General features: G+C 47.1%; 1 protein-coding gene across 1 annotated transcript in view; it reads left to right on the top strand.

Moving 5' to 3' along the window:
* The window catches only part of RHCE (Rh blood group CcEe antigens), a 67,540-nt gene that overhangs the window by 12,757 nt on the left and 29,098 nt on the right, over positions 1-25,685 (top strand). The window contains exons 2-4 of the mRNA XM_054499854.2: positions 9,272-9,458; positions 15,346-15,496; positions 24,589-24,736. Of these exons, the coding sequence (XP_054355829.2) occupies positions 9,272-9,458; positions 15,346-15,496; positions 24,589-24,736 (486 nt within the window). The remainder of the gene's footprint in view (positions 1-9,271; positions 9,459-15,345; positions 15,497-24,588; positions 24,737-25,685) is intronic.

Genomic DNA, 25,685 nt, shown 5'->3' on the forward strand with positions numbered 1-25,685 from the left:
AATAAACAGGGAAGCAGTGGGTGGTAGACTCACTGGGCTGCATACGGAGTTTGGCTTCAGTCTGAGGTCCGAATAGTAAACAGGAGCGCGACAAGTTTGGGTTTGGGTCATGGCGGAAGCCATGCCAGGGTTGGTGTTGGGGACAGGGGAAGGGGCATGGCTTGAGACACAAGACCAGCATGGAGGCTGTAGTGTAGTATTGATCCGAGGACTTCAACCTTCTGATGGTGTACACGCCATTTTTTGAGCATGTACCATGGTTATATGTTACACTTTAAGTATTACTTTAAGTATTACTACATTAATATATTTTGTATGTTATAATAAATACATACAAATTAGGAAAATTGAAAGAGATCAAAATGAAATGTATAATATTTTCAAATTACTAATCATAATGGTGTCAATCTCCAGGCAGGGTCCATTGCTACAGTTGATGATAGTGGATGAAAATTCACTCCTCAGAGTCTTCTTGATAATTTGAAATTGTCTTGATTGACTTGTCAGATCTGATTAGATCGACATTTTTTAAATCTCGAATGTGACTGATAGCTTGTACAAGGAAAAGTTTCACTCTGCCTTTTCCTTTTTGTTCACTTGACTGCCATTATTTCTGTGCTTCCAATCTGTGTTTTTCTGTACGAGTTGGTTAAGCCATTACTTCATTTTGTGAAAGTTTGTTGAGTTAAACTTAGGTAACTTAATCTGTCAATCCACTTAATTGAATTCAGTCCTGGTAAACTATAATAGATCATTCAAACCTGCCAATTCTAAAAAGACATTTTGAGACAATCAGGAAATCTGAATATAGCATGAATATCTTATGATATACAAGAATTATTGTTAATTTTGTTAGGTATGATAAAAGCATGGTGGGTTTTTTTTTGTTTTTGTTTTTTAAGGCTCCATCTGTTAGAGAGGCACATTGAAATGGCATGATATCTGGGGTTTGCTTTTATGCCAGAAAAAAGAAAAAGTAGAGAAGGATTATAAAAACAAGATTGGTCTCATGTGACAATCATCAGAGTTTGGAGATGGGCACATAGGGTCATCGTGCTGTTCTCTCTGTTTTCGTATATGCTTTAAAAGTTCTGTAGTAGTTAATTAAAAAAAAAAAAACACCCTGGCTGAGCACTTAGGGAGGCCAAGTGGGGAGAACCGCTTAAACCAAGGAGTTCAAGACCAGCCTGGGAAACATAGGGAGACCGCCCCCAATCTCTAAAAAAAAAAAAAAAAAAAAACAAACTTTAAATTTAACCCAGTGTGGTGGCACATGCCTGTAGTCCCAGCTACTCAGTAGGCTGAGGTGAGAGGAGCTTGAGGCTGCAGTGGGACGGGATTGTACCACTTCACTCCAGCATGGGCGACAGAGCAAGACCCTGTCTCAAAAAAAATAAAAATATTTGAGGTGAAGCGAGGATGTAATAACAAATATAAAAATATAAATAAAACATAAAGGCTGGGTGCGGTAGCTCACGCCTGTAATCCCAGCACTTTGGGAGGCCGAGGCAGGCAGATCACGAGGTCTGGAGATGGAGACCATCCTGGCTAACACGATGAAACCCCATCTCTCTAAAAATACAAAAAATTAGCCGGGTGTGGTGGCAGGTGCCTGTAGTCCCAGCTACTCGGGAGGCTGAGGCAGGAGAATGGCGTGAACCCAGGAGGCGGAGCTTTCAGTGAGCTGAGATTACGCCACTGCACTCCAGCCTGGGCAACAGAGCGAGACTCCATCTCAAAAAAAAATAAAAATAAAAATAAATAAAACATAAAACCCTGCCATTAGTTGCAACACGAAGAATATAGAGAAATGCATATCAAATCCTTCTCATTGGACCAATATTCCCTTAGGGCACTTTCCAGAGCTAGGACACTCAAGGCTGTATGACATCCTGAGCAAGTGAGGGGTGGCTTCTGGGTGAATCTGAATATTAAATATTTGCAGAATTGAAAACTTCACAAAGTACCTTTAGAGATAGAATAGCCTAGATCCATGTTTCTCAAAGTGTGGTCCCCAGACCTGCTGCCTCAGCATCTCCTGGAAATTTAGTAGAAATGCAGATTCTCAGGCCCTAGCCCAGACCTACTGATCAGAAGCTCTGGGCCTGGGGCCCAGCAATCTGTGTTTTCACAAGCCCTCTGGGTGATTCTTCTGTGCGTGAAAGTTCGAGAATTCCTGGAGCTAGACTGATTCAAATCTTGCCTCTGTATCTTAGAGACCTTGGGCAGATTAGTCAACCTCTTTCTGTCTCTGTTTCAACTTCTGTCAGAGGATGATAGTACTTGTTTCATTAAGTTGTTGAAAGGATAAATGAATTGACACACATAAAGAGTATTAGCTTTTATTATCAAAAGCTTTTTTTTTTTTTTTTTTGAGACAGAGTTTTGCTCTTATTGCCCAGGGGAGTGCAGTGGTGCGATCTTGGCTTACCGCAACCTCTGCCTCCCAAGTTCAAGTAATTCTCCTACCTTAGCCTCCCGAGTAGCTGAGATTACAGGCATGCGCCACCATGCCCGGCTAATTTTGTGTTTTTAGTAGAGACGGGGTTTCTCCATGTTGGTCAGGCTGGTCTCGAACTCCCAACCTCAGGTGATCCACCTGCCTTGGCCTCCCAAAGTGCTGGGATTACAGGCATGAGCCACCGCGCCTAGCCCAAAAGCTTTAATTTCTTAATTTTTTAAATAAAAATAAAACTAGAATTGCTTGTTTTCTTCCAGCTACCCTGGTGATTGTATTGAGCATTTTCTGGGGTGTGTGTTCTTTGCTGTAATGACTACTGGTCTGGATGACCTGTGATGAGACCAGATGGGCAGGGGCAGTGGAGGAGATTCTAGAGATATTTAGGAGATAAAATCAGCTGTACTTGATGAAAAGAGTGGGGAGTTAAGGCTGGCTGCAGATGTATGATTTGGCATAGAGAGGTGTCAGTTCCTGAGATGAGAGACAGAAGGGGAGGGACAGGTTGTGAGGATGAATGAACAATGATATGTTCATTCTGGGCTTGAAGTTAAGGGGCCTATGATATGCTTAGGGGAAGCAGAGAGTATCAATTACCTATTGCTGCATAACAGCCACCCCAAACTTAGTGGCTTAAAATAGCAACCTTTTAATTTACTCATGATCATGATTCTGTGGTGCAACAACTGGGCTGGGTTCAGCTGGGCAGTTCTTCTGTTGGTTTCACCCAGGGTCATTCATGCATCTGCAGTTTGGGGTGGGATGGCCTCTGATGACCTCATTCACATGTTTGGCAGTTGGTGATTCATTGGGGGCCATTGCTGTAACAATCGCCTACCAGGCAGAGCTTTCCTAAGGCTACCAAACTGGGAGACTATCCTGGGTCCTGTGCTGTGGTTACCACTCAGTCCCCCATACCCACCCCATACTCCTCAAAGGCAGAGAGAGGGGCTACTAGAAGACAGAGGAGTTTTCCCAGTCACATGTAAACACTCCAAACCCTGACACCTTCCACACTGTGGCTTTGGTCTGCCCCTTTGGGAAATCTGTTTTTCTTCCCAGGCTGCTGCAGGGGTGAGAGTCGCCGGTAGAGTAGAGGCTGTGGGCGAGGAGGTGGCGGCAGCCTGAGGCTACAGAGGTCTTTCCAGGCAGCAGTGGAAGCACAGTGTGGAGGTCAACCCTAGAGCCTGGGGGAGTGAAGCTGGGTCTGCCTTCAGAGCTGTTGGTGCTGAAGTTTCTGCAGGCCAGAGGGAGGGGCAAGAGTGGGAGGGGGCGCAGATCCAGAATCACAGAGGCAGCTGACCGGAGGAGGCAGCTGCCCACGGGGATGGACTCAGAAGGCCAAAGTGCTGTTATCCAAACGAACTCTTTGCAAGTGGTCTCTTTGCAACAGGCCTGGGGGAGAGCAGTCTTGCCTAAAGTCACACCGCTAATCAGCGGCCGGCACGGGGTAATAGTTACTAACACTCACTACGTACCCAATGCTGGGCGAAGTGACTTGCATGAGCCAGCGAGCTCAACGCTCATGGCAATCCTCTGAGCAGGTGGCATTGTTTCATCCCAATTTTAAAGCTCAGGAAGCTGGGACACAGAGGAAGAGCCAGGCTCTGAACACTGACAACCTGATTCAGAGACCCACACTGTTCATCACCGTTACGCTATATATGCTGTATGGAAAGGCAGGATGGCATAATGGTTAAACCTAGGTAGGTAGGGTTTGAATCCTCCTGCTACCATTTACTAGCTCTGTGACTTGGACTAGTTATAGCACCTCTCTGTGCCTCCCTTTCCCCATCTCTAAAATGGGGATAATAAATCGTACCTCCTGCCTGAGGCTGTTGTGGGCTAAGTGTGTAAGTCACGTAGAACAGTGCCTGGAACGTGGGGTACTGTCTACGTGCCTGCTGTTACAACGATGGTGAGTATTGCCTTATCTCTCGCTGCTGAACTACCAGGTTAGATTTCTTTCTGCAAGTCATGAGGCTTTCATAAACTTTTCCTGAAGGCTTTCCGTAGAATGTACAATTCCCCTCTGGGCCCAGGCATGGGCGCCCGGGTAGCACATCCACTTCTTATCACCCCTGAACACCTTAGAGCCCATTAGCTTATCAAACCAGCAGCTGATGTTAGTGCAGAGCAGACTGTGAGAGGTGAAGGCTGATACCAATGAGGATGCTCCAAGCTGGGACCCAGCCCTGCAGCGGGAGCCCAGATAATGGAGGGGTGGAAATGGGCCTGGAGCCCAGGAGAGGTGGGAGGACGAGGGGGCAGGGGGAGGAGAAGCCTGAAATCAAATGTTATTTCCTGACCAGTTTGGGGTGCATGAGCTCTGTCAACAGCTCATGGAAACTGCTGCCCTAATTTCATCTTGTTGGCTGAGGCACAATTCCTCTTTCAGGGACAGTGTAGAGGCTTGGGGAGGAAGGCCCTGAGTGCATATACCTGGAATCAGGGAATCGGGATCAGGGGCAGCAGCTGTGCCCGATAAAGCGCCCACCCAGGATCCTCTGACTTCCTCATCTCTCTCTCTTTTTTTTCGAGCCGGAGTCTCACTCTGTCATCCAGGCTGGAGTACAGTGGTGCGATCTCGGCTCACTGCAACCTCAGCCTTCCGGGTTCGAGTGATTCTCCTGCTTCAGCCTCCTGAGTAGCTGGGATTACAGGCATGCGCCACCATGCCAAGCTAATTTTTGTATTTTTAGTACAGATGTTGGCCAGGCTGGTCTCAAACTCCTGACTTCAAGTGATCTGCCCACCTCAGCCTCCCAAAGTGCTAGGATTACAGGCATAAGCCACTGTGCCTGGCCTTTTTTTTTTTTTTTTTTTTTTTGAAACAGGGTCTCCCTCTGTCACCCAGGCTGCTGGAGTGTAGTGGTGTGATCGCGACTCACTGCAGCCTTAACCTTCTAGGCACAAACCATCCTCCCACCTCAGCCTCCCGAGTAGCTGGGACTACAGGCACTTGCCACCATGCCCAACTAATTTTGTATTTTTTGTAGAGACAAGGTCTTGCTATGTTGCTTAGGCTGGTCTTGAACTCCTCAGCTCAAGCAATCCTCCCTCCTTGGCCTCCCAAAGTGCTGGGATTGTGCTGGGATTACAGGTGTGAGCCACCACACCTAGTCTGACTTCCTCATCTTTAGGGCCCCAACTCCGCGCTTATTGAGGCAACTCTCCTCTCCCCATCTTCCACTAACTTCTTTGGAATATTCCAGAGCTGTAAAAGCCTTAGGGAGTATCAAGTCCAACTCCTATGTGTTACAGACAGGGAAACTGCGGCCTAAAGAGGGTAATGGACTTGCCTAAGATCGCTTAGTGAGGTGAGAAAAAAGAGCTAGAGACAGCCTAGCCTATGCAAGGACATAGTTCCAGGCATTCAGAGCTAGGCTCTGCTGCCGGCATGTTTTGGGGCCTGGTAGTTAAGTTCACTGCTGAACTACCAGGTTAGATTTTCTTTCTCCAAGTTGTGGGGCTTTCATAAACTTTTCCTGAAGGTCTTCCTTAGAATGTACAATTCTCCTCTGGGCCCGGTCATGGGCGCCCCTCACAGGCTCTCTCTGGTTCCCTTCTGTAAAATGAGAAGAAAATGGAAGAATTGCTCTACTCATGGAATCTTCAATAAGTCTGGACCCTATGCATATAGCATTGCTGCAAAATGGCAGATGCACTTTAACAATCGTGTTTAATAAAAGGTTGAATTTGCATATCTTAAGTGGGGCATGCAGTCTCCAACTGAACACGAGCCTCACTGCTCCCACATGTGCATTGCACCTTCATATACATATTTCCTGCTTGGCTCCTGAGGGAATTTGAGTAATCCCAAGAGGAACCCCTGTATAAAATGTCCTCTGGCCACACACCCCCATTCCTAAGGATGCAAGCAGGAGACAGAAACATTCCCTGCACCTCCCTCCCTGCTGTCAGAAGAAGTGCAAAGAGTTGAATCCTTCCTAATGCCCACTTCTCACCCACGCCCTAAATTCCCAGGTCCCGTGGAGGTCCTTGGGGGCCTCCTATATCCTGGTGGTGTCAGGTTGATTTGGAAATGTCAGTGTCCTCCCTTGTCCTCTCTGGCAGACCCTAGGTGTGTGTATGTTTCAATGGAAGTGAATTTAAATGTACTTTATAAATCAAAGACTTTTTCTGAGACTTTGGAGAGTTCCAGTAATGAGAGCTTCTCATTGTTATCAAAACCAGGGCCGGAGACCAGTGGCAGGTGAGTTCCTATTGTTGTGATTGTCATGATGATGTTGATGAATAGCCACTATTTATTGAGCGTTCTTCATGTGCCAGACACTGTACTAAACATTATTTCCTTCGGATTTCCCAGCAACCTCTGAGGTGGGTCTAATTACCCTTATTCAGTTAATAAGGAAAGTAAGCAACTTACAAGACCACAGGGCTATGAAGTTGAAACACATAAATTGATATTTTATTTTATTTATTTATTTATTTATTTAGAGACGGAGTCTCACTGTGTCGCCCAGGCTGGAGTGCAGTGGTGCGGTCTCGGCTCACTGCAACCTCCGCCTCCTGGGTTCAAGCGATTCTTCTGCCTCAGCCTCCCGAGTAGCTGGGATTACAGGTGCCTGCCACCACATCCAGCTAATTTTTTTGTAATTTTAGTAGAGACGGGGTTTCACCACGTGGGCCAGGCTAGTCTCGAACTGCTGACCTCATGATCCGCCCACCTCAGCCTCCTAAATTGATATTTTTATATGTCCAAAAAAGTCAACTGGTGGCAATTTAGTGAGGTTTAATCTAATAGGAAATGATAGAGCTGGGATCGAACAGCGCTATGTGAACTCAAAGCCTATGCTTCCGCTTCCACCTTTTTAAAAAACATTGTCTAGGCTGGGCACGGTGGCTCATGCCTGTAATCCCGGCACTTTGGGAGACAGAGGCGGGTGGATTACATGAGGTCAGGAGTTCGAGACCAGCTTGGCCAATATAGTGAAACCCTGTCTCTACTAAAAATACAAAAATTAGCCAGGCGTGGTGGTGCGCGCCTGTGGTTCCCCCTGAAGCACAGGAGGCTGAAGCACAAGAATCGCTTGAACCCGGGAGGCGGAGGTTGCAGCCAGCCGAGATCGCACCACTGTACTCCAACCTGGGCAACAGAGACTCTGTCTCGAAAAAAAAAAAATTGTCTACATGCTGGTTGCAGAAAATTTCAACACTAAAACTAAAAAAGTAAAACATCTCCCAAACTTAGAGACAATATTCATGACGCAAAAAAAAAATTCTTCAAGATCTCTTCCTCTCCAGTCATTTATTCATGTGCGAAAACAGTTGGTGATTATTGATAAAATACCTTTTACACTTTGGAGCAATTATTTGCATTACATATACCATTTGATTCTGGCAACCTAATGAAGGAGGTATGATCATTTCCCCTATTTAAGAGACAAGAACAAGAAGAGGGAGGGCAGATGGTGTGGTAGTCCAAGGCGCAGGCTCCAGCGGATTATCTAGGTTTAAATCTTGGCTGTAGGCGGGGCCTTGTGGCTCCTGTCTGTAATCCCATCACTTTGGGAAACCGATCACTTGAGGTCAGGAGTTCGAGACCAGCTTGGCCAACATAGTGAAACCCCTTCTCTATTAAAAATACAAAAATAGCTGGGCATGGTGGCGGGCACCTGTAATCCCAGCTACTTGGGAGGCTGAGGCAGGAGAATCACTTGAACCCAGGAGGCAGAGGTTGCAGTGAGCCGAGATCTCACCACTGTACTCTAGCCTAGGTGACAAGAGTGAAACTATCTCAAAATTAAAAAAAAAAAAAAAATCTTAGCTCTACCCACCGGGGCAAGGTACGTAACTCCTCTGTGCCTTGGTTTTCATATCTGTAAAATGGTGACAGTAACAGTGCCCACGTCAAAGTGTGGTTGTGAGAACGAAACAAGATAGTCTATGTAAAGTGATTAAAACAGTGTAGGCACATGGTAAACGCTTAAGAAATGTAGGCTGTTATAAAGCTCAGAGATGTTAAGTAACTAGATCAAGACCACACAGTTAGAGGGTGCCAGAGTCCTGATTTGAACCCAAGTTTGTCTTGTTCTGGAGCTAAGCTGCTCACCCTTTTTCAAAACTGGAATTAAACCAAAGTGCTCACCCTCTTCGCTTTGCTCGCCCCTCCCTGCCCTCAGGTGCGTCTCTTCCACTCACCTGCCACAGCAGCCTCTGCTCAGGGTCTGAGACTGGGAAAGGTGAGGGCTACCCAGGTGGCCCTGATGTTTTCTGCCAGCCAGCTCACCAGGTCCCTCGCAGCAGGCGGCAAAGGGAGGGAGGTTTGCTGTGAAGATTATGTGGTTCCCAAGAACAAGAGCACTGGGCCTATCTCTGCCCTCTCTTTTCTGTGTGTCCTGGGCCAAGTCACTTGGCTTCTGTGGCCTTATTTTCTCATGTGCCCAGCCAGGGGGTTGGCCCTGATATGCAATAACAGCAGCAATGACCTTTACTGAGTGTCCATGTGCGTCAAGCACGTGTGCTTTACACTTGTTCTTATTATTAGGTTTAATAATACAATAATTGCCACATTTACTGAGCATTCATTATGGGCCAGGCCCTACCCTAAGTGCTTAATTAGCTTTAGCTCCTCTAATCCTTACCTTATCCCCACACGGCATGTGTATGTTATCCCCATTATTCAGTTGAGAACATTGAGGCTCAAAGAGGTAAAGTAACTCGACCAAATACTTGTAAATGATCTCGCATGTCCCTTCCAGCTGCCATTTTGTAAGACTCTAATTTCACACCACCCTAAATCTCGTCTGCTTCCCCCCTCCTCCTTCTCGCCATCTCCCCACCGAGCAGTGGGCCAAGATCTGACTGTGATGGCGGCCCTTGGCTTGGGCTTCCTCACCTCGAATTTGCAGAGACACACCTGGAGCAGTGTGGCCTTCAACCTCTTCATGCTGGCGCTTGGTGTGCAGTGGGCAATCCTGCTGGACGGCTTCCTGAGCCAGTTGTCTCCTGGGAAGGTGGTCATCAACCTGTTCAGGTATTGGGATGGTGGCTGGATCACTTCTGGGTCATAGAGGGAATAGAACCCGAAAGGACAGGTTCCAGAAGATTTGGGATATTGCCCCCTCTCTGTCTAGCACCAATGCTGTGCAATATTTAGGACATCCTTATACTAAAAGAGTATTCATTGTTTAAAATTCAAATTTAACTGGGCATTCTGTATTTTACTGGACAGCCCTACTCTGTGTATCACAAGGAGTCCAGGCCTACATTCCTCCTGCATCCTTTCTTTCCTGTTATTGTCGATTATGATTTTGTAAAGTTACATAATCAATATAAGTTTATGGAAAAAGTAAGAAGGAAACAAGTTAAACAGAGAGAAATAGACATGCCACACCTAGAGAGACATTCTATTTTTTTTTTTTTTGAGATGGAGTTTCGCTTTTGTTGCCCAGTCTGGAGTGCAATGGTGCTATCTTGGCACACCACAACCTCAGCCTTCTGGGTTCAAGCGATTCTCCTGCCTCAGCCTCCTGAGTAGCTGGGATTACAGGCATGTGCCACCACGCCTGGCTGATTTTGTATTTTTAGTAGAGATAAGGTCTCAAACTCCTGACCTCAGGTGATCCGCCCAGCTCGGCCTCCCAAAGTGCTGGGATTACAGGCATGAGCCACCGCGTCCGGCCTGAGAGACATTTTCTTGAAAAGAAAGGACTTTCAGCCCCCTAATGCTGCTAGACAAGAAATAGCCATGCCTTTATTTTCATTAAATTACCTGTGCTTTGTTTAGATGGATTTGTGTGAAATGCTAAGAACCATCACAGCTAATATATGGTGCCAGAAGTCAGAATAGTGGTTACCTGGGCAGGAGGTGGATATTGATTAGGAAGGAACACAAAATAACCTCATGGGGTGCAGAAAATGTTCTCTCTGTTCACCTACGTGATGGTTACACATTAAGCTATACACATTTTAAAAGGGCATTGGCACTTAATAGAAGGAACTAGGCTAAATTTTTTCCTGAAACATTGTTTTGTTTTGTTCAACTCTGAATCTCTGTGATGCCCAGATGATGGTAAATGTCATCCTAGGCGTCTTGGGGACCTCTCAAGGCCTCTCAAGGCCATTCCAGCCTCCCCTTCTAAGACCCTGCTAAACCTCTGGGCACTGCTGTTAAACATTTCTCTATGAGCCAGGAACTGCGCTGAGCACTCCACAAATATTATTTTGTTTAACTCTTCCAGGTAGGGATCTAACCTGGTATGCAGATAAGGAAGTGGAAGCTCAGAGAGGGCAAGGCACTTGCCTAGGACCACACAGCTAAGTGGTGGATATGGCTCCAACTTTTTATTATAACCTTTTCCACATGCTCCAGAGTGGTCAGAACATGAAACACAGTCTAGCCAGCCCCCAATTTGCCCTGGGGGAAAAAAACTCTATATATTTTTCTTTTTTAAAAGGTTTAGAGGCTGGGCATGGTGGTTCACACCTGTAATCCCAGTACTTTTGGGAGCCAAGGTGGGCAGATCACTTGAGCCCAGAAGTTTAAGAAGAGCCTGAGCAATGCAGTGAGATCCTGTCTCTGCAGAAGACAGAAAAATTAGCTAGGCGTGGTGGTGTGCACCCACAGTCCCAGCTACTTGGGAGGCTGAGGCAGGAGGATCACCTGAACCCAGTGAGGTTGAGGCTGAGGGAGCCATGATCGTGCCACTTCACTCCAGCCTGGACAACAGAGTGAGACCCTGTCTCAAAAAACAGTTTTAGGGGCCGGGCGCGGTGGCTCATGCCTATAATCCCAGCACTTTGGGATGCCGAAGCGGGCAGATCATGAGGTCAGGAGATCGAGACCATCCTGGCTAACACGGAGAAACCCCGTCTCTACTAAAAATACAAAAAATTAGCCGGGCGTGGTGGCGGGCGCCTGTAGTCCCAGCCACTCGGGAGGCTGATGCAGGAGAATGGTGTGAACCCAGGAGGCGGAGTTTGCAGTGAGCCGAGATTGTGCCACTGCACTCCAGCCTGGGCGACAGAGCGAGACTCTGTCTCAAAAAAAAAAAACAAAAACAGTTTTAGGCCAGGCGCGGTGGTTCATGCCTGTAATCCTAGTACTTTGGGAGGCCTAGACAGGTAGATTACCTGAGGTCAGGAGTTTGAGACCAACCTGAACAACATGGTGAAATCCTGTCTCTACTAAAAACACAAAAATTAGCTGGGCATGGTGGCAGGCGCCTGTAATCCCAGCTACTTGGGAGGCTGAGGCAGACAAATCACTTGAACCCAGGAGGCGGAGGCTATAGTGAGCTGAGATCGTGCCATTGCACTGTAGCCTGGGCGAAGGAGTGAGGCTCCGTCTCAAAAACAAAACAAAACAAAACAAAACAAAAACAGTCTTAGAGTTAATTCCTACGGGGATTCAATACACACACACACACACACACACACACACGAATACACACAGTGCATCCACCTGGGAAGTGACAAAGGGCACCCTGGGGGAATTCAAACAGTGGTGGCCCTGGTTTGGTGTTGCTGCCTTAGCTTAAGGTCACACCAGCCTTCAGCCTCCTGCCCCACAGTCTAGGGCTGCTCCCTTCATCTGATGTCCACAGGGACCTGTTTGTTCTTGACTCAATCCAGGAAGACGAGAAGGGAGAGAAGTCACTTGCAGCCTGAGTGAACTCCCCTGCCCCACCCCTGACGGCTTGGATCCCCCTAGGGGTGACCCCTGCTGAAACTGGCTCCTTCCTGACCAGTTCCCGTCAGGGCTGTGCTGATGGGTGGTGCCCAGGCCTGCCCCTGGGGACAGGGTACTCTCCCTTGGCAACACTCCAGCTTGTACCACTTGAGACTGATTTGGTTCTGTTTTGAGTCCCTTCAGGGGAGGGGCCTATCTTATTCAACGTTGTTCTTTGTTTTCCTCACATACTAATAACTTAGCAAATGGCTATTGGAGCAAAAATGAAAATAAACGGAACCCTGAAGTGGGATGTTTTAAAATTTTATTTATTTATTTTTTTAGAGACAGGGTCTTGCTCTGTTGCCCAGTCTGGAGTACAGTGGTACAATCATAGCTCACTGCAGCCTCTGCCTCGTGGGCTGCTCAAGCGATCCTCCCACCTCAGCCTCCTGAGTTAAATTTTTTTACAGGCGCCCCCTACCATGCCCGGCTAATTTTTGTATTTTTAGTAGAGAAGGGGTTTCACCATGTGGGTCAGGTTGGTCTCGAACTCCTGACCTAAGTGATCCACCTGCCTAGGCCTCCCAAAGTACTGGGATTACAGGCATGAGCCACTGTGCCTGGCCTAAAACTGTTTTTGAGATAGGGTCTCACTCTGTTGTCCAGGCTGCAGTGAAGTGGCACGATCATGGCTCACTCAGCCTCAACCTCACTGGGTTCAGGTGATCCTCCTGCCTCAGCCTCCCAAGTAGCTGGGACTATGGGTGCACACCACCATGCCTAGCTGATTTTTCTGTCTTCTGCAGAGACAGGATCTCACTGTGTTGCTCAGGCTGATTTCAAACTCCTGGGCTCAAGTGATCTGCCTACCTTGGTTCCGAAAAGTACTGGAATTATAGCCTCCTGAGTAGCTGAGGCCACAGGCACACACCACCACACCTAGCTTTTTTTATTTTTGCTTTTTGTAGAGATGGAGTCTCACTATGTTGCCCAGGCTGGTCTCAAACTCCAGGCCTTAAGCAGTCCTCCCACCTCAGCCTCCCAAAGTGCCAAGATTACAGGTGTGAGCCACCATTCCTGGCCTTAAAAATGTGATATTTTCAATGTATTTTGAAATCTGCAGGACTCTCCCTAGAAGATAATAGCAATAACCAACTCCTTTATTGCGCTTGACATATATCAACTCACTTTGCCCTTATGGTGGCTCCAGAGGCATTGGGTCCACCTTATAAATGGAGGCACCAAGGCAGAGAGTGATTAAATAAGGTGCCCAGGATCACACAGCCAGAAAGTGGCTGAGTCAAGATTCCAGCCCAGGCAGCCTAGACCTGAGAGCGCACTCCTAACCACTGCAAATCACTGTCTTAGCACCTCCCCAGCACAAACTGGCCCTTGAGGAATGAAATACCGCCGCCGGCACACACGCTCCTGAGTTAAGCCTTTGTCAATGAAATGAACACCCACTTAAAAGGAATAACCTGTCCAGGCACATTGGAACATTGAGTAACCCCTTATTCTAAATTCCTGGTCCCTGTAAGACTCCTTCCCCATGCCCTTTGCCCTTTTCTGACCTTCCCCTAAAGTCCTTGAAGCTTAAGCGGGCATAGTCTGCAGCAAACACTGGGGAAGCTGAGTCCAGACTTCAGAGCACAGGCTTTGGATCTAGGCCAGCTGGATTTGAACCTCACATTTGTGATCAGCTGGCATGACTGTTTCCAAAAAGTCCATTTTAATCCTCTACGTGACCCTCTCTAAAATGGGGATACTGAATGGTAAGCTAGCACGATTTTACAGAGAGTCGCATAGAGAGTTAATTTTTTTGTTTGTTTGTTTTTTGTTTTTTGTGAGACAGAGTCTTACTCTGTCACCCAGGCTGGAGTGCAGTGGTGCGATCTCGGCTCACTGCAACCTCTGCCTCCCAGGTTCAAGCAACTCCCGTGCCTTAGCCTCAAGAGTGGCTGGGATTACAAGCATGCGCCACCATGCCCAGGTAATTTTTGTATTTTTAGTTGAGACAGAGTTTCACCATGTTGGCCAGGCCAGTCTTGAACCCCTGGCCTCAAGTGATCCGCCTGCCTTGGCCTCCCAAAGTGCTGGGAGTACAGGCATGAGCCACTGCGCCCAGCCTTATAGGGTTAAAATTTAAAAGAGGTGATGCTGTTACAAGCCTGTTTTACAAAATGCTCTTATAATAAATCATTATCATCACTGTTGCTGTGGTTGTAGCATCATCATCATTAACTCCCAGAGGGAGGAGGGAGTCTCAGAGCAAGCTCCTCAGGGGAGACTGGATGTCCATGGATTGTCCAGCTCAGTACCACTTCCTCCAGGAAGTCCTCCCTGATAAGTCCAGTCAGCATCACCCTCTCCTTCCAATGAACCCCACTAGCCTTGTGATATCACAGATATTCTTAGTTGACAGGCTCATGGTGTAGCCTGTCTGGATCATAAGTACATTTTTTTTTTTGATCATAAGTACCTTCAAGACAAAAATCATTTTCTCCTCTTGAGCATGCTCATTGGTCAAGGGAAGGAAGGAATCGTAATAGTGTTAATAAGGCTAGCGTCTTTTCAGGAGTTGGTTCTTTGTGCCAGTCTTGGTGCTAGACACACCGATAGGAAGAATACTCCTTCACATCCCCAGGACACCAACATGGGATATGTTTGATCCATCATTCTTAATTTGCAGAAGGAGAAATAGGCTCAGTGAGATGAAATAGCCACTCCAGTGGCAAGGCTGGGACTGGAAGCCAGGCTTGTCCTGATTCCAAATCCAGTTTCTTTCCACTGCCACGGAGAGGGAGAGAAGGGACAGTAGCCCCAGATGAGGATGGGGGTGACTGGATGTGGGCAGGCCTGCAGGGGAAGAGCGCCCTCTGTTGAGCATCTGAATGATGGCGGCAGAAAAGAAGACTGGGCAGAATCCCAGTTGTCAGATCCCCTGAGGGAACAGTCACCCTGATCATCCTCAGTCAGATGAGTGTGTGTAGATCAATGCCTCATAGATGAAGGCACTGAGGCACAGAGTGGTTAAGTCATCTGCCAGACCACATGGCTCAGGGTGCAGAGGCCACCTTAACGGGAGAAGAGATGGTCACTCCACTCTGCAGCATCAGCGCCCAGGTGGGTAGAAATCTTGTCTTTTATTCCCACAGAAAGTAGGTGTCCAACAGTGTTTGTTGAATGAATGAATGAATGACAGGCATCCTTCCTTCTCAGTCATCCTGGCTGTCCCTCTCTCCCCCAGTATTCGGCTGGCCACCATGAGTGCTATGTCGGTGCTGATCTCAGTGGGTGCTGTCCTGGGAAAGGTCAACTTGGCGCAGTTGGTGGTGATGGTGCTGGTGGAGCTGACAGTTTTTGGCACCATGAGGATGGTCATCAGTATTATCTTCAAAGTGAGTCACGGTGCTGGGAGGAGGGACCTGGGAGAAAAGGGCCAAAAGCTCCATTTGGTGGGGTTTCCGGGGTTTTGAAAAATAAAGACAACCTGTAATCCCAGCTACTTGGGAGGCTGAGGAGGGAAGATCACTTGAGGCCAGGAGTTTGAGACCAGCCTGGGCATCATAGCAAGATCCTCATCTCTAAAAAGTAATTTTTTCTAAATTATCCAGTTGTGGTGGCATGCACCTGTAGTCTCAGTTACTCAGAAGGCTGAGGTGTGAGTTGGAAGGATTGCTTGAGCCCAGGAGTTAGAGACCAACCTGGGCAACATAGCAAGACCTCATCTCTAAATAAATAGGTAGGTGGATAGGTAGATAGATAGATAGATAGACAGACAGACAGATAGACAGGCTGGGTACAGTGGCTCACACCTGTAATCCCAGCACTTTGGGAGGCCGAGGAGGGCAGATCACCTGAGGTCAGGAGTTCAAGACCAGCCTGGTCAACATGGTGGAACCTCATCTCTACTAAAAATACAAAATTTAGCTGGGCATGGTGGCAGGCGCCTGTAATCCCAGCTACTCAGGAGGCTGAGGCAAGAGAATCGCTTGAACCCGGGAGGTGGAGGTTGCAGTGAACCGAGATTGTGCCATTGCACTGCAGCCTGGGGGGCAAGAGCAAGACTTCATCTCAAATAAAAAAAAAAAGAAAAGATTGAAGGTAGATAGATACCCAAATGAGGTTACAAAAGTGTGGTCTGTGCAAATGTTTAAACACAACAAACCAGTGCCTTTAACTACTACAGTATAATCCTGTAGGATTGTGCTATTCATGATATAATTATGGCTGTATAAAAGTAATTAATTCTCAGAGCCTCACCAGCAGTGGGTCCAGCAAGTTTGTACAGCCAGCATCTTCTTTCAGTCAGTGCGTGTCAATAACTGCACATGTCCTCTCACTGGGAGAGCCTGTTGAAAGTCTGAGTTTGAAGGCAGCTGTGAAGGTGAGGCCAATCCAAATGACTCTCCCAGCTCCTCTGCTGTAACCCTGACCCTGAGTGAGGACATAGCCAACCTTCCCATCTTATAGGTGAGAAAGCTGATGCCTGGAGAGGGGAAGGGACTGCCCAAGATCACATAGCAAGATAGTGGCAGAACCCAAGCGAGAACCCACAGTTCCAGCCCGGCTTAGAAGAAAGTGCACTGGACTTGGAGTCAAAGGCTGGGGTTTGCATCCCAGCTCTGCCATAAATCCCCGTGTGACTCTGGGCAATTTAACCTCTTAGAGCTTTAGTTTCTTCGTGTGTAATATGAGGGTAGCAGTACTACCACATAGGGTTTTGAGGGAGTAATTGAATTAATCACATGTGATGATGCATGTTTACAAAAAAAAGCATGAAGCCCCTTTACTGTGCCTCAGTATCCCAAAGGACTTTGGATTTTACTCTGAGAAATACAGGGAGAACTAGGGAGTGTTGGGCAGAGGAGAGCTATGATCTGACTTATGTTTTAAGATAATCACCCTGGCTTCTGGGTTCAGAAAAGACTGAAGGGGCAAGAGAGGAAGCAGGTGGAGACCAGAGCGGCAGCGACTGCCATCATCCAAACTCAGACTAGGACAATAGCTGTGAGAGTGGTGGGAAGTGGTTGGATCGTGACTGTATTTTAATAGCAGAATTGACAGGATTTGCTGATAGACTGCACATGGGGTGGGAGAGGGTCAAGATGACTTCAAGGTTCTCATCTGGCACAACTCAGCGGCTGCTGGTGCCATTTACTGAGATGGGGAACATTGGGGTGGGATAGATCTGGGAGGGAAAACCCAGAGTTCAGTGTCGAATGTGGTAGCGTTAGGGTTAAGGTTGTGGGGGGTAGAGATGTGTATGAAACATCCCAGTGGAGACACTAAATGGAAATGTACAAGTCTGAAGCTTAGTGGAAAGGTTAGGGCTAGGGATATAAATTTGGGAGTTGTTACAATACAGATGGTGTTTAAAGCCATGAGACCCAAGGAGATCACTCAGGAGTGAGGATAAAGAGAGATGGGAAGAAGTCTGAGGACTGAGTCCTAGAACACCCTGCATTTTAGAGGGGGGACATGTGTAAGAGCCAGCAAAGAAGACAGAATTGTGCTTGGAGAGGCAGGAGGAAGCCCAGGAGAGGGTGAGGTCCTGGAAGGCAAGGAAAGAGAGGGCCCCAGGTGGGTTGAATGCTGCTGAGAGGTCAAGTAGGATGAGGGCTGAGAAGTAGCCATTGGATTTGGCAAGGAGACCTTGGCACGCATGGTTTTAGAGGAGGACGAAGGCAAAAGCCTGGCTTGACTGAGTCAAGAGCAGGAGATGAGAAAGTGGAGACAGCATGCAGGGGCAGCCCTGCCAAGGACTTTGCTATAAAGGGGAACAGAGAAATGGAGGAGAAGCAGGAGGGCAATAATCCGATAGAGAGAGGAAAAATCTGATGATACAGAAGAGAGATGAATTGCAAGAGTCAAGCCTTTGAGTTGGAAAGCAGGAGTGGGATTTTGAGCACTGATACCTTTAGGCCGATGCAGGGACAGTTCATCTTAACGAGAGAAATGGCAGGGACTGTGAATAGGCTGGCAGATTTGGTGGTGGGTGCCACAGGTTCAGTCTCCTGCAGGGAGAAGAAAAAATTCCTTACTAATTACTTGTATTTTCTCAGATAAACAAGAGGCACCGTCATCAGCCTCATGTGAGCATGGGAAGGAGGGATGGAGTTTGCGGAGAGGGAAAGTGTGGTATGGTCATCTGTGGGAGTGGAAGAGAGTGAGAGGACTGGAAGGGTGCAGCAGGACTGCAGGCTGGCACCAGGGTCCCTAGGGCTTGTAGTTGGTAGAAAGTGCATCAGTGACCAGGGCTGTGTGCAGCTGCTCCAGGCAGGTGTGGAAGAAGCAGAGTTGAGCTTGCCCAGCCTGGGGTGCTGCCCAGAGTGAGCCCAAAGCCCAAGGGAGATCAGAGATGGGGCTGTTTGCAAAGGAGGAAGTATAACAGTAGCCCACAAAATCTGAGCTGGTTAAGAAAGGAGAGAGAGCAAAAATGGGGAGCCCAGCCTGGCAGCCTGGGTACACATCTCAGCTCAACCCACACTAGCTGAATCCATTTGGGCCCCTTAGTTGACCTCTCTGTGCCTCAGTTTCCCTATCTATAGAATGGTGATAAGAATAATGCTACTTCCTAGGGCTCTTGTGAGAATTGAACAAGTGAACGAACACTTGTTCAATTTTGAACACTGTTCTAAACAGTGCCTGGCATGGGGTAAGTGTTGCAGCAGTGCTGTTATTTTCATCATCACCATTGTTGTCAGGCTCCGTTGATTGGAGCTGCTGAAGGGAGGCAATTTAAGGAAGTGAGCTGGACAGATAGGAGGTGGTGGTGGTGATCAGGTGCAATGCTTGAAACTGAGGCTTCGGAGGCAACACAGTTACTGGTAATGACAAGGTCTAAGGCTTGACAGTGGGTGGCAGAAGTGTAACGTAGGGAAAGAGATGAGTGGTCAAGGAGCCGAGAGGGAAGGAGTTGGGTGGACTAAGATCATTTGTGGAAGAATGATGGAGAGAAAGGCTGAAGGGCAGGAGCTGACATCATCAGTGACCAAGAGGCGGCTAGCAGGCTGAGACCGCAGCAAGGAAAGGAGAGTGTGATGGCATCTTCTTCAAGGGAGCTGGGGATGTTTGGGGTGGAAAAAAGAACAGTGGTCTGGGAGGGAATATGGGAAGTTTTTTTTTTTTTTTTTTTTTTTTGAGATGGAGTTTCGCTGTTGTCACCCAGGCTGGATTGCAATGTTGCAATCTTGGCTCACTGCAACCTCTGCCTTCCAGGTTCAAATGATTCTCCTGTCTCAGCTTCTCGAGTAGCTGAGATTACAGGCACACACCACCACGCCTGGCTTACTTTTGTATTTTTAGTAGAGACAGAGTTTTGCCGTGTTGGCCAGGCTGGTCTCAAACTCCTGACCTCAGGTGATCCACCCGCCTTGGCCTCCCAAAGTGCTGGGATTAGAGGTGTGAGCCACCGCGCCCAGCCTGGAAGTTTGTATTTATTAATTTTTGGTTGTCTTCATCTGTGTATGTGACTTTAACCCCTAAATACTTCAGTGTACATTTCTTTTTTTTTTTTTTTTGAGACATTCTTGCTCCATCACCCAGGCTGGAGTGCAGTGGTATGATCTCGGCTCACTGCAACCTCCGCCTCCTGAATTCAAGCAATTCTTGTGCCTCACCCTCCCAAGTAGCTGGGATTAGAGGCATGCCACCATGCCCAGTTAATTTTTGTATTTTTAGTACAGATGGGGTTTCACCGTATTGGCCGGGCTGGTCTTGAGCTCCTGGCCTCAGTTGATCCACCTGTCTCAGCCTCCCAAATTGCTGAGATTACAGGTGTGAGCCATCATAACCGGCCTCAGTGTATATTTCTGATGCAGTTTGGTTCTGTATCCCCCCACCAATCTCATCTCGAATTGTAATCCCCACGTGTTGAGGGCAGGACCTCGTGGGAGGCGATTGGATCATGGGGGTGGTTTCCCCCGTGCTGTTTTTGTGACAGTGAGTGGGTTTTCAGGAGAGCTGATGGTTTGAAAGTGTGGCACCTCCTCTCTCTCTTTCTCTCTCTCTCTCACCTGCCACCACGTAAGATGTGCCTTGCTTCCCCTTCACCTTCCACCATGATTGTAAGTTTCCTGAGGCCTCCCCAGCCATGCCAAACTGTGAGTCAATTAAGCCTCTTTTGTTTATAAATTACGCAGTCTCAGGAAGTATCTTTATAGCAGTGTGAAAACAGACTAATACAATTTCCTAAAACATGGGGACATTCTCTTACATAACCATTGTTCAGTTAACAAAAATGAGAAACTGACATTGATGTATTATGATTACCTTATTCTCATTTCACCAATTTTCTCAATAATATCCTTTCTAGAAAAAAATATGTATTTTCTGTGGTCGAGGATTACATCTTGCATTTAGTTCTCATGTCTTATTAAATTCCATCAATCTGGAACAGTTTCTTCATCTTTCTTTATCTTTCGTGACCTTGACAAGTTTTGAAGTTTTGAGCCAGTTATTTTGTAGAATGTGGGTTTGTCTGCTGTTGCTCATGATTAGATTGTGGGTATGCATTTTTGGTAGGAATTCCCTAAGAGCCGTGTGTGCCCTTCTTAGTATATCATATCAGAAGACATGCTATCAATTTGCCCCATTACTAGGTGTGTTAACTGTGATCACTGGGTTAAGATGGTACCTGCCAGGATCTTCCACTGCAAAGTTACTATTTTCCCCTTTGTAATTAATAAACATCTTGTGAGGAGATAATTTCCTATAGAAATCCTGTTTATCATCCAACTTTCACCCACTGATTTTAGTGTTCATTGATTCTTCCCTGAATAAATTAGTAGTATAATAATTGCCAATGGTGGTTTTCTAATTCCATCTTCCCTTCAATAGTTGGCATTCTTCTGTAAGGAAAAGCTTTCGCTTCTCTGTTCATCCACTCATCTATGTATTTGTTCATATCACCATGGGCTCCTGGATTCTGGTTTGCACACTCCCATTTTCTGCCTTTTCTCTCTTTTTAATATAAGGATTAATGAGAACTCCCTGATTCCCAGGAAGAAATTGTCACCAGAGCTTTCTTAGGCAGAATGAAGAGAATTCAGTGTAAGAACCATAAAGGTATATCTTTGTAGTATGGACAATTTTAAAAAACAAACAAACAAAAAGAACCTCCAAGGGCAGGAGGTACTGCCAGACTCAGGAGGGCACTGGAACTGGCTATAAGAAGCCGCTGAGATCCCAGGTAGTCTGTGCTCTCCATCTTTTGGCTCTGTTTCTCTCTACATCTAACATCTCTGTACACCAGCTTTCTCTTTAGCGAAAAACGTGTCCCCTCCACCCACCCATCCACCTCCACTTGTTCCTGCATTTCTATGTCCCAGATCCTGTAGAAAACAACTCTTTTCTCTCAGTTAGTCTCAATTCTGTAGTCCAGGGAGAGAGAATCTGATCAGTCCCCTGGGTCATTTTTCCACTCTGGTCCAACCAGCTTGCAGCTGGCATGGGAGATAGTTCACACAGTAAAAACATGGCTGTCAAGAAGAGGGGTAAATTTCAGAGGCAGAACACTCCCTGTGAGCCTGAACCTCTTCCTGCTTTGTTGCAGTCTTCATAACGATTGCTTTAAAAGACTGCATTGATATAACATCTTCTCCTCTCTTCTCTGCAGCTTTGACTTGCTAGCTTAACTGGTCTAGAGGAGGGCTTAGCACTGATTTTGAGTGTTCATTTTCCTCAAAACTTCAATTCAGCCTGGGTTTCTTCAGCAGGAGGGCTCTGGGGAACCAGAGCCAGGGACCAGAGTCATTTCAGTGCAGGCAGCTCAAGAAATGAATATTCCAGGCCAAGAATCCCCAAGTGTTCTTCCTGAACTCCTTCCTGGTGGAGCTCAAAGAGATGAAAAACGCAAGCCTGCTTTCCAGTTCTTATCAGGGAACTGCATAGACTTTCCTCTTTATGTATGACTGAGGGCTTTTTACCATCATTTGTTCACTTCACAAATATTTATTTGATATTTACTGTATACCAGGCACTCTTGTGGCAGTGGAAAATACAACTCTCATGGAACGTCTGTTCCAGAAGGAAAGACTGCCAATAAGCCATAAAATAGGCAAAAGATATAGCATGTTAGAGAGTGGTAAGTACCACAGAGAAAAATAAAATGGAGAAAGGAAACATGAAGAGTTGGGGAGAGAGGATAACTGTTGGAGAGGGTGGCCAGGGGCAGCTTCATCTCATCAAGGAGGTGATTTTTTGAGTAGAGACCTGAAGGTAGTGAGTGCACAAGCCACATGGGTACCTGAGAACAGCGGCAGAACAATGGCAGGGCACTGGAAGGGCTGTTTACCACCCACGCTGTTTAGAATTGTCAGCACATGGTGATAAAAAAAAAAAAAATAGGCTGGGTGCGGTGGCTCATGCCTGTAATCCCAGCACTTTGGGAGGCCAAGGCAGATGGATCACTTGAGGTCAGGAGTTAGAGACTAGCCTGGGGAACATGGTGAAGCTCCGTCTCTACCAAAAATACAAAAATTAGCCGGGCATGGTGGTGGGCGCCCGTAATCCCAGCTACTTGGGAGGCTGAAGCAGGAGAATCGCTTGAACCCAGCGGGTGGAGGTTGCAGTGGGCCAAGATCGTGCCACTGCACTCCAGCCTGGCGACAGAGTGAGACTCTATCTCAAAAACAAACAAATAAATAAATAAAAATAAAAAGCAGACAGACTTTTTAGTTGGCTTTAGAATTGTTAGACACCCTCTACAGACAAGGCACCCCTGATTGCTTGCACCCAGGGTGGACTACTCCCTCCATCCTGCCCTTGTTACACCCTGGCTGGGGGTCAGCATTTCAGGCAGCTGAATGACCCAAAGTGGGAACACGCTAGTGGGTTTGAGGATGAGAGAAGAGCAAGTGGAGGAGTGCAATAGGAGGTGATGCCCAAGAGGTCAGACAAGAGTGGCTCCTGCAGGGTCATGGCAAGAACATGGACCTTGACTTTAAGTGACATGGGAGCCGCTGGAGGCTTCTGAGCAGAGGAGTAACATGATCTGACTTGCATTTTATTTTATTTATTTATTTGACGCAGAGTCTCACTCTGTTGCCCAAGCTGGAGTACAGTGGCACCATCTCAGCTCACTACAGCCTCCGCCTCCCAGGTTCCAGTGAATCTCCTGCCTCAGCCTCCCAGGTAGATGGGATTACAAGCAAGCGTCATCACGCCCAGCTAATTTTTGTATTTTTAGTAGAGACAGGGTTTTGCCATGTTGGCCAGGCTGGTATCGAACTCCTGACCTCAGGTGATCCACCCACCTCAGCCTCCCAAAGTGCTGGGATTACAGGCGTGAGCCACCACGCCCAGCCTGACTTGCATTTTAACAGGGTCACTCTGCCTGCTGTGTGGAGAACAGTCCACAGGAAGACAAGGGTGGAAATGGGGAGACCAGTTAGGAGGTTATTGTAACAATTTGGGGTAGTGGTGATGGTGGCTTAAACCAAGATGTGGTCAGTGGGAAATGGTGCTAAAAATCCTGCCAATTCTGGGTATTTTTAGAAAGCACAGCTGACAGCTTTCTCCAGTAGCCCACTAAGTAAGTTATTAAGCATTACTAAAATGTAATAGTTATGATGCAAAATTAGAATATATTTAGAATTTACTGAAGACCTTAGTTTGGTATTATAAGAAGTCTGGCTGCTTCATGTTGTAAAATTTATGTCACTCATCACTCCCTGCAGAGTTAAAATTCCGCTGAGAAGTAGGAATCAGTGAGGTGCATGTCCATGTGGGTTTTTGCCACACCTAAGTGAACCTTGGTCAAAAGCATATAAGAGCTACTGATAGGCTGGGTGTGGTGGCTCATGCCTGTAATCCCAGCACTTTGGGAGGGAATGATCTCTTGAGCCCAGGAGTTCGAGACCAGCCTGAGCAACATAGCGAGATTCCATCTTTACACAAAATTTAAAAATTGGCCAGGCATGGTTGTGCACTCCTGTAATCCTAGCTACTCAGGAGGTTGAGGTGGAAGGATTGCTTGAGTCTGGGAGTTAGAGACTACAGTGAGCTGTGACCACACCACTGCACTCCAGCTTGAGCAATGGAGCAAGACTGTCTCAAAAAAAAAAAAAGGCCAGGCGCAGTGGCTCATGCCTGTAATCCCAACACTTTGGGAGGCCGAGGCGGGTGGATCGCCTGAGGTCAGGAGTTTGAGACCAGCCTGGCAAACACGGTGAAACCCCGTCTCTACTAAAAATACAAAATTAGCCCAGCGTAGTGGCGCATGCCTGTAATCCCAGCTACTAGAGAAGCTGAGGCAGGAGAATCGCGTGAACCTGGGAGGCAAAGTTTCCAGTGAGCTGAGATCGTGCCATTGCACTCCAGCCTGGGCAAAGCCTGCTGGTTTGGGCTGGGTAAGCTCTGAACACCAGTCTCATGGCTTCAAGTCACACCTCCTAAGTGAAGCTCTGAACTTTCTCCAAGGACTATCAGGGCTTGCCTGTGGGCAGAGGATACCGACACTCACTGCTCTTACTGGGTTTTATTGCAGACAGACTACCACATGAACCTGATGCACATCCATGTGTTCGCAGCCTATTTTGGGCTGACTGTGGCCCGGTGCCTGCCAAAGCCTCTACCCCAGGGAACGAAGGATAAAGAACAGATAGCAACGAGACCCAGTTTGTCTGCCATGCTGGGTAAGGACAAGGTGGGGTGAGTGGTCTCATACTTGGGCTGAGTAGAATGGCTCAGAAAAGGCTCTGGCTGAAAAATCTCCCTCCTTTGCCGACTTCCCCTGGGTGTCTGAAGCCCTTCCATCATGATTCATTTCTTTGAGTAGTGTTTGTTAAATTCATACCTTTGAATTAAACGTTTCCTTTTAGGGACCTCTCTTCATTAATATCCACTAGAAAGGAGAGACTCATTATGTGTGAGTTTCAATAAGTTTATCCAATCCCTTTGTTTTCAACTGAAAAGAGGGAAATGGACAAGTGAAGAAAGTAGGGCCCAGGAGTGAAGGAACAAGGGTGGGAATAGTAATAATGTTGTACTTTGAAAATCTACTGTGAAAATGATGACTTTAGACTGCTGGGAGAGGCTAATAGAAAATCGGGCAGTGAGCTTGATAGTAGGCAAAGGACTATCAGGCCATGGGGTCAAGTTAAAGTAGCACATTAATTAAAAAAAATAATAATAAGCGTTTGGGCCAGGCGCGGTGGCTCAAGCCTGTAATCCCAGCACTTTGGGAGGCCAAGGTGGGTGGATCACCTGAGGTCAGGAGTTCGAGACCAGCCTGGCCAACAGGGCGAAACCCCATCTCTACTAAAAATACAAACAAGTTAGCTGGGCGTGATGGTGCATGCCTATAATCCCAGCTACTTGGGAGGCTGAGGCAGGAGAATCTCTTGAATCCAGGTGGCGGAGGTTGCAGTGAGCCAAGATCGCGCCACTGCACTCCAGCCTGGGCAACAGAGCAAGACTCCATCTCAATTAAAAAGAAAAATAAAAAAATAAAAATAAGCATCTGACCATCACAGAGCAGGTTCAGGAGGCCTGGGGTATGCAGATTTCAACCCTCTTGGCCTTTGTTTCCTTGTCTGTAAAATGTGGTTAGCTGGTATCAGCTTGAGAGCTCGGAGGGGAGAC

Source organism: Pongo pygmaeus, chromosome 1 (genome assembly GCF_028885625.2).
Source record: "Pongo pygmaeus isolate AG05252 chromosome 1, NHGRI_mPonPyg2-v2.0_pri, whole genome shotgun sequence".
NCBI lineage: Eukaryota > Metazoa > Chordata > Mammalia > Primates > Hominidae > Pongo > Pongo pygmaeus.